We start from the raw sequence: 8,891 nt of genomic DNA, 5'->3' as shown, positions 1-8,891 counted from the left end.
GCTGGCCTCGAACTCAGAAATTCGCCTCCCTCTGCCTCCCGAGTGCTGGGATTAAAGGCGTGCGCCACCACGCCCGGCTCTGTAGGTCATTTTTATCGAACCGTCCTCACTGCTTCCCTTCCCTTAGCTCCGCCCAGTCCCTAGCAGGGAGATGCTACCATCTCCTACACCCTGTATGGCATTCCCATCCTAGAGCCCCTCTCCCCCTGCATCCCTGACTCCTTGTCCCTCACAGCTTCTTGGCCTACCCTCTTCCTACTGTAGTTCTCTCCGAAGCTCCTGAACCACTAGCTTGATCACAAGATCTCCCCAGCCCCTTCCCCCGCCAGGCCTGAGTCCCTCGTGACAGCGCATGTGACTTACTCTAGTTCGATGTTTTTCCGCCTCCCAATTCACCCATCCGGTTATGCTCGTGGGGATATAAACAGTGCTGGTTTTAGAGCTTTTGTTCCCACCAAGGGACAGTGCCAGTGTCACATGAGCCGTGGTGTGGCTTGTATGCCATAGCAGCTGTGGAATGTACGTGGGCTGCGTGGCTTTGTGGGGTCCCTGGTGCAGCATGGCCTTTGGGGTCTGGCCAGCAGAGCATGTGACATTAGGGACATTAGGACACTGTTCTCTTCTTCCTTGGTCTGAGACTCCCTCTGAATATGTAAGATGAAGCATGATTCGTGGGCACACTCTTAAGAGAGTTGTCCAACTGTCACTGGCACACTTTGGTTATTTTGTGATGTAACACTGTTGCCTCTTAGTCTTCTGAGTGTCAGAAGCTTATCTCACTCCACTTAGCAGCTGTGACTTCTGTCACCTGATTCTTAGGAACAGTCACAGTTATGAATAAGGGGCACTGGGAAATGCCTGAAGTCTGCCCTCAATGGTTCTAGACTCAAAGCACAGGTGGCTTTATCAAAGGGTTGCTGCCTCAAGTCTGTTGAGTACCTGTTGTGCGCCTGGCAGGTAAGCCATAACAGGACAGAGATGTGCCTCTGTCACCTCCTGGTGTTGCAGGAAGGAGGCAGTCAGAGGTCAGGTGGGAACAGGGAGTTGGGTGCAGGGTCACAAGCTGGGCAGGATTTGGAGGAGGTTCCATGAGGGCCAGGTCAACACCCCCAGAAATGGGGGAGATGGGTAAGTTGCAGGAGAAGGGAGGGGCCATGTCGGAGAACTGGATGCTGGTGGCAAAGCTACTTGCTGCCTAGATAGGTGTCTGCCACAGGGCCTGTACTGGGTAGTGTCTGCCACAGGAGTAAGGAGGAGCTGTGGGAGTGGGGGAAGGGGAGGACTAGGGAGGGGAGAATTAGAAGCAGCTAAAAACTGAATTTTGGAGGCACAATGGTGTAAAAATGGGAACCCCAGGAGGCAGCTACCTGTGGAATGCTGAGGGTAGCCCCAGACCCAGGGTGGGCACAGGGTCCATGTTGCAATGGGCTTGATCCTGCTCAGGTCAGCCCCTCCCCAGTGTGTATGCCTCTGGGGATTCTGGGGGGCACGACTACAATCCTTTCATGACTCAGATCGAACCTTCCTAGGTTCTGATGATCCAATTTCAATGGCACCAACTCAGGGTTGGGGGTGGGGGTGGGGGTGGAAACTACCACAAAGGGATCACAGACGCTGCCACAGCATGGCCTGCTAATTTGGCTGCTGGCAGAGCCTCGGGATTTTTTTCTAGCTAGACTGCAGGGTTGAGAGCCAACCTAGGAAGCCAGCAGGTAGCAATGCTCATCTGTACAGAAATACAAGGTGATTCATAAAGAAGCATTCAGAGTCCAGCCTGTGTTCAAAGATGCTGCTGTCTGTAATCTTCTCTGCCCCCCAACCCGCGGCATAGCCTCAGCCCACAGCTTCTGTCAGAACCTGTTATTTCCCATGGCTGTGTGCCCAGCCTAGAACTTCCTTTTGATCCAAGTCAAGTAATTACAGCATGCGTCAAACAAGTTTAGATCAGTCTGCCTCTCTCTGGGCTACTGGGTTAGAGATTGTTAGGCACCAGGCATGACGGGGCACACCCATAATCCTAGCACTCAAGAGGCTGAGGCAGGAGGATTGAGAGTCCGTGGCTAATCTGGGATATCTAGAAAGACCATATTTAACTCAAAGCGACAGAATCAAACCAAAAGATTGCCTGGAGCTGTGATTCTCTAAGCCAGTGGTTCTCAACCTTCTTAATGCTACAGCCCTTTAATACAGTTCCTCAAGTTGTGGTGATCCACGCCCCTGCATCATAAAATTCTTCCATTGCTAGTTCATAACTATAATGTTGCTACTGTTAAGAATCGCACGCCTTTAATCCCAGCACTCGGGAGGCAGAGGCAGGCGGATTTCTGAGTTCAAGGCCAGCCTGGTCTACAGAGTGAGTTCCAGGACAGCCAGGGCTACACAGAGAAACCCTGTCTCAAAAAAAAACAAAAACAAAAACAAAAAAAAAACAAATAAATAAATAAATAAATCCAGGACTACACAGAGAAACCCTGTCTCGAAAAAAAAATCCCAAATAAATAAATACATTGTAATGTAAATATCCAATATCTGAGACACAACCCAAAGAAGTCTTGATCCACAGGTTGAGAAAAAGCTACTCTGGGCCCAAGTCTTCCCATCTTCTTGCATCCAATCAGAGCCCAGCCTCCTCAGAACACTTCTCCACAGGCTGGACCCCGACTCTCACATACTTTGGTGGCCCTGGCACCCTGTATTATGTGTCTTCTATCCCTCTTGGATTTTTTTTTAAAGATTTATTTATTTGGTTATTTAATTTATATGAGTTCACTGTTACTGTCTTCAGACACCCCAGAAGAGGACATCAGATCCCATTACAGATGGTTGTGAGCCACCATGTGGTTGCTGGGAATTGAACTCAGGACCTCTGGAAGAGCAGACAGTGCTCTTAACCACTGAGCCATCTCTCCAGTCCCCCTCTTGGATTTCTGAGCCACTTTCGGCCTCAGAACAGAGAACATGTCCAGAACGCGCTTCACATAGTACAATCGCTGACTCAGCAATCAGCACTTGTGGCTTAAATGGCTGAACAGACCATGTAAGGGGGGCCACAGCTCCAGTCTGCCCTCCGATGACACCAAGCTGCCTCTTGTTCTGAGTGGCATGACCACTAACCTTCCTGCTTGCCTGCCTGCCTGCCTTCTTCTAAAGGAAAAAGAAGAAAAAAAAAAAAAAAAAAGATTGCAGTTTATTTATTGGGAGAGGGCGCGTGCCAGGGTGTGCTCGGGGAAGTTAGAGGACAACCTGGAGAAGCTGGTTTCCCCTTCCACCCTGCAGATCCCAGGATTCCACGCAGGTCATCAAGCTCCGTGGCAGGCACTTTTACCCACGGAGCCATCTTGACAACCCTCGCCTTCCTTTGTGTTTGGGGTTATCGAATGAGTGTAGGAACGAGTATGCGCAGCCTTCGGAGTTGGGGGCCTCTGTCCGTGTAGCTCCGATGGGTCCTCCGGTCTAAGTGTGCTGTCTTTGTAGATGCCCGCTCGGTACTAGTGTCGGAGATCATCGCTGTTGAGGAAAAAGATGACTGCGAGAAACATGCCTCCAGTGGCCGGTGGCATAAAATGGAAAATCCGTTCGCATTCACAGGTGAGGGAGCCTCAGTGTTTGCCAACTCCCCCAAGCTCTCCCCTGTCCCCCACCCCACCCCAGTTAGCTCCATGAAGACCGCGGATAAGGGTACTTATCAAAGCCAGTGACTGGCTCATCTTCATAGATTCCGATAGCAATTATTCAACATCTGCTTTTGGGGTTAGGGAAACTTGAGTGTAAAGGGCTCTCTGTCTCTCCCTGTGTTGCTAAAATTCTACCTCCTCCCAACGTCTCAAGGACAAACCCAGGCAATTTAGCACCGAAGTTCGCTCTTGGGGAAACTGATGAATTTGTTGGGCTTCTTTACAGAGCCTAGATGAGGACTTACAAAGGTGTGGGTGCCCCTCCTCCAATAGGGGGATCTGGTTTCCCTTATAACCACATAGCCTGAGCCTCAGCTTTAGTCTCCTCCCACCCCCACCCTCACCCCCACCTCTATATACTCTGGCCCCGCCCCCTGACCATGCACAGCACTGCCCAGTGGTACAGGGCAACGGGATATTCAAGTGAGGATCTCTTGCCCTCCTCTGAGCCTCTACAAAGGGGGTGTAAACTGTTAACCAGCCTTGTTGGGGTGATCTTTTGCAAGGGGAGCACAGCTGAACTCAAGGTGGTGGTTTGGCCATCTGGGCATTTCTGCAGCGAGATGAGGAGTGGAGACAAGAGACAGCTATGGGGTTAGCGCAGCCCTGAGGTCTCCCCCTTCCGTAGCTGTAGACGCTGCTAACCAGTGCTGGTTTTCTGTGCAGTCCACCGTGTGAAGCGAGTACGACACCACCGCTGGAAGTGGGCACCGGTGACCTTCTGGAGCGCCGACGAGCAGCTGTGTCACCTGTGGCTGCAGACCCTCCGTGGGCTGCTGGAGAGCCTGAGTACGTGGGCGAGCTTTCGGATTTGTTGCCAGGCAGCACAGCTGTGGTGGCACGCGGGACTCAGTGACCTGACCCAGGTGGACGTGATGGATCCCTTTGCTTTGTTTTTCTGTTTCCAGCTTAGAGAGTCACAGTGGGGGCGGGGGGGGGGGGCGCAGACTCTGCAGCTGCAGTCCTACCCAGTCCCTGCTTATGAGTAGTGAGACTGGAGCAAATCCCTTAGGCCCCAGAGCTTCATTATCTTTCTCTGAAGTGGGGTGGGTGCCAATATTTTCTAGGTGTAAATGAGGACTGGACAGAATGTGGGAGAACGACCTCTTACTTTCTGGGAGTGTAGCCTCTCAAGGGCCGCAGAGCCCAGTGCCTCGTTTCATGGGAGCCAAGGGACCACTTTAAGCATGGTGGCCTGTTCTTTTTGCACCCCTAACACTGGGTCATGTTATAATTTTATGTACAAAGGCAACAGCTAATCTTTAGTCTTGGACAATAGCTTTTTACCTTTTGGGAAGTTAAACTAGTATATGATTTTTTAAATTTTTACTTTATTTATTTATTTTTGAAACAGGGTTTCTCTGTGCATCTCTGGCTATCCTAGAACTCACTTTATAGACCAAGCTGGCCTGGAACTCATAGAGATCCACCTGTCCCTGCCTTTCAAGCGCTGAGATTATAGGTTCGTGCCACCACCACCCAGCTGATAGATGAATTTTAAAAAGTAAACTGTAGGGCCATTGAGATTGCTCAGTGGGTAAAAAACGCTTGCCACCAACACAGAGGACATGAGTTCAAGCCCCAAGACACCTATGTGGTGGAGGGAGAGAGCCAGGTCCTTCAAGCTGTGCTCTGAGTCCCTCACATCCTGCATGTGCACTGGTGTGAGCTAGGCATACATGTGCGATCACATGCCGTACACACACACACACACTAAAGGAATAAAAAGGAAACAAAAACAAAGTGAGTTATAACAAAAAAATCAGCATAATGGCACATATCTGAGATCCCAGCGCTTGGGAGGGAGGCAGGGCATTTCAATTCCATGCTGGCCCGTTTTGCATAGTGAGACTGTCTCTAAGCATGGGAGGTGGGGGTAGGGCTGTGGGGTGGGGGGCAGGGACAAGAGAAAAGGGGGACAGCCACTGACAAGTTCACTTCCATCTCCAGAACCCATATGCCAGAGAAAGACAACCAGTTCCCTTTAAATTGTCTCCTCACCTCCACACACATAATATAATATAATATAATATAATAGGAGAGGGGGAAGGGAGAGGGAGACAGAGGGAACAGGAGGGAGGGAGGGAGGGAGGGAGAGAGGAGAGAAACTGGATCATACAGCTGAACTCCAGGGCCTCTTCCTGAAACACTTCTTTCATCACCCTAGGGTGGTTAGAACAGGTTTTCTAAATTCCGTTTTGCCCTGGGACTGGCTTCCCCGCTGCTACCCACTAAGGTCACCCTGAGTTTTTAGACCTTCTGTTGCTAGCTCTGTCCCTTGGCTACCACTCTCTGTGCTGTCCCGGTTTCTTCTGCTTTCTGGTCTCCAGACCCTTCCTTCTCCCCCTCCCTCCCACCCCCGCTTGCCTCTCCCCACCCCAGTCTTGTTTCCACACACTTCAGTCAGACTTGAGTCTGTAGGCTCTGACTCCCCCAGAATACTGGGGTTCTGTTTATTTGTTTGTTTTTGAGACAAGGTTTTTCTGTGTATCTCTGTCCTGGAACTCACTCCGTAGACCAGGCTGGCCTCAAACTCATAGAGATCCCGCCTGCCTCTGCCTCCCAAGTGCTGGGATCAAAGACATTTGCCACCACCACCTGGCCCACTGGACGTTTTATTCTTTCTCTGTAGCTCACAGAAGACTCTCACATCCACAAAACAGCACATGAGTCTGTGCTCAACTGTTCCACTTTTAGCTTCTAGTTCTATTATTGCTGCGTGTGTCTGTCTGTCTGTCTGTCTGTCTATCACACTATCTGTAGGTGTGTGTGTGCACATGCCAGTGTGGAGGCCAGATGATAACCTCAGATATCATTCCTCCAGAGTCTCCCAACTTTTATTTGAGACAGTGTCTCTCACTGGCCTGACACTCACCAAATAGCTGAGGCTGGCTGTCCCCAGGGGATCCACTTGTCTCTACCACCTCAGCACTGGGATCACAATCACAAGTGTGTGTGCCAACACCTAGCTCTTGGAAAATTGTGAGCATAGCTCCTGGTGACTGAACTGGTTCTGGCGCTTGCTTTGAAAGCATGTTATCAAATGCACCGTCTCCCCAGCCCTGCTTAACATATTTTTAAAATTCTTCTTCACATGCATTCATTTTATTTTGTGTGTCTAAATGTTCCATCTGCTGGTATGCGTGTGCACCATGCTCCTAGAGGTCAGAAGCAAGCATCCGCCCTACCCGGGAATTGTTACGGTGCTTGTGAGCCACCATATGGGTGCTGGGATTAAGCCCAGGTCTTCTGTGTAAAAAGTGCTCTAAACCACTGAGCCATCTCTCTAACCCTAGAGAGGTTTTTTTTTAAAATGTATTTTTTAAAGTCTTTATTTTTATTTTACGCACACATCCTTTATGTGCAGTACCCACAGTGTCCAGAAGAGGGTGCTGGATTCCCTGGAAATGGAGCAACAGAAGGCTGTGAGCCCTTGTGTGGGTGCTGGGAACTGAACTCAAGTCCTCTGCAAGAACAGCAAGAGCTCTTCTCCGTGAGCCTCCTCCCCAGCCCTGCTTTAATGTTTTCTTGAAACAGACAGAGAAGTGGTTGTAATCTAAGTGTGTGGGCCTTCACACTGAGCACTCTGTAACAGCACGGCAGGCCACTCAGTGAGTCCCTAGGCCCCCACTCCTTCCCAGATGTCACCGTGACCCTGGGGAGGTCTAAACAACTAGACCTGCTTTTATGCTTCATACGTTCATTTGTTTTCACAGGCCGGTTGTTGTGTGTTCTCTGGTGAGAGTTCTCACTATCTGCTTCAAGTTCAAAGCTTCAAACTCACGATCCCCCTGCCTCGGCCTCTGAAGTGCTAGGATTATAGGAATGTAGTAGCATACCTGATCCATGGTTTGCTTGCTTGTAGACATTTAATAGAAGTTCATGATTGTCCTTGACAGATCTGCTTATTGGTTCTAAGGTTTGCATGGGTCACCTCCTTCTTTGTCCCTTCCTATAAGTGCTGCCCAGGCTGGGCCTCCAGTGCAGTGTGACGGCAACACCAGCTATCTCAGTCCTGACCTGGGGGACACACCACAGGGAATACAAGGGACCTGTCAGCTTCCTCACCACAGTGGATTCCTTTCTAAGAATCCCAGTCATCCCAGAAGGGGACTGCTGGGGGCAGGGTGGCCACAAGTGTTGGATCTAAGGACTTCCTACTCTGGGACAGCTTGTTAACGCTCTTCCCAGAGCGGCCAACCTGCCGGTGACCTTTGCCCCTCTCTGTATCACTGCATCTGACTTCCTGAAACCTCACTTAGAAGTTTCTCATCTAGGTTCAGGGAGAAGTACGCCTGTGACTTCCTTTCCGTGACATCCCTGTCTGGTTTTGCCTCGGAGGTCACAGTAACTTCTTATGAATCACTCAGAAATGCCTCCCCCCCACCCCCGGTCCTTTGGGAAAAAGTCACATACAATGGAGACTGTTTTTTTTTTTTTTTCCTTCTTTCTTTTTTCTTCTTCCCTTTCTTCCTTTCTTTTCTTTTTATTGTTGTGGTTGTTCTTTTGAGACAGTGTTTCTCTTTGTAGCCCTGGCTGTCCTGGAACTCACTATGTTAGACCGGTCTAGCCTGGAGCTCACAGAGATATACCTGCCTCTGCCTCCCAAGTGCTGGGATTAAAGGCGTGCGCCACGATTGCCCAGCATCCCCCTGGCTTTTCTGTAGGTACAGAGAATCTGAACTCAGATCCTCCTGTGTGCGCAGCAAACACTTTACCAAGCCATCTCCTTGGCCCTGTGCCTGGGTTTTCTGATACAACTTGAAATGATAAAATGTGGAACAGACGTAGTATGATTCTCTTCATTTTGTATTTGCTTTCACTTGTTCATTTTTCAAGCAGGTCTAATATACCCCAGGCTGGCCTCAGATTTTCTATGTAGCCATGGCTGGCCTTGAACTCTTGATCTTCCTACCTCTAGCTCCCAAGTATTGAAATTACAGGTGTGTACCACCATGCCTGTCAGATTTTGAAACCTTCATACCCCCTGAATTTCCCTCAAGGTTTGATCTATCTTCCTTCCTTCCTTCCTTCCTTCCTTCCTTCCTTCCTTCCTTCCCTCCCTCCCTCCCTCCCTCCCTCCCTCTTTTTCTTCCCTCCCTTTCCTTTTTTCTTTCTCCTTCCCCTCCCCACCCATCTCTCTCCTTTTACCTTTTATGTAAGGCCCAATTCATGCTCCACAACCACTCTGTCTCATGCTCCACTCAACACACTGTA

The 8,891-nt window shown here is 49.9% G+C and overlaps 1 protein-coding gene across 2 annotated transcripts in view; it reads left to right on the top strand.

Moving 5' to 3' along the window:
• Cerk (ceramide kinase) overlaps positions 1–8,891 on the top strand; it is a 46,469-nt gene that overhangs the window by 17,149 nt on the left and 20,429 nt on the right. Inside the window, exons 1-3 of one of the 2 annotated variants that reach the window (XM_029548192.1) lie at positions 886–957; positions 3,475–3,588; positions 4,341–4,463. In XM_029548192.1, coding sequence (XP_029404052.1) covers positions 3,564–3,588; positions 4,341–4,463 — 148 coding nt within the window. In that variant the 5' untranslated portion in view covers positions 886–957; positions 3,475–3,563. Of the gene's footprint in view, positions 1–885; positions 958–3,474; positions 3,589–4,340; positions 4,464–8,891 lie in introns of those variants that run through there. The other variant, XM_021216530.2, reaches the window with a different exon arrangement.

The sequence above is a fragment of the Mus pahari genome, chromosome 17, assembly GCF_900095145.1.
Source record: "Mus pahari chromosome 17, PAHARI_EIJ_v1.1, whole genome shotgun sequence".
Classification (NCBI taxonomy): Eukaryota; Metazoa; Chordata; class Mammalia; order Rodentia; family Muridae; genus Mus; species Mus pahari.
This window is presented reverse-complemented; position numbering and strand designations above follow the sequence as displayed.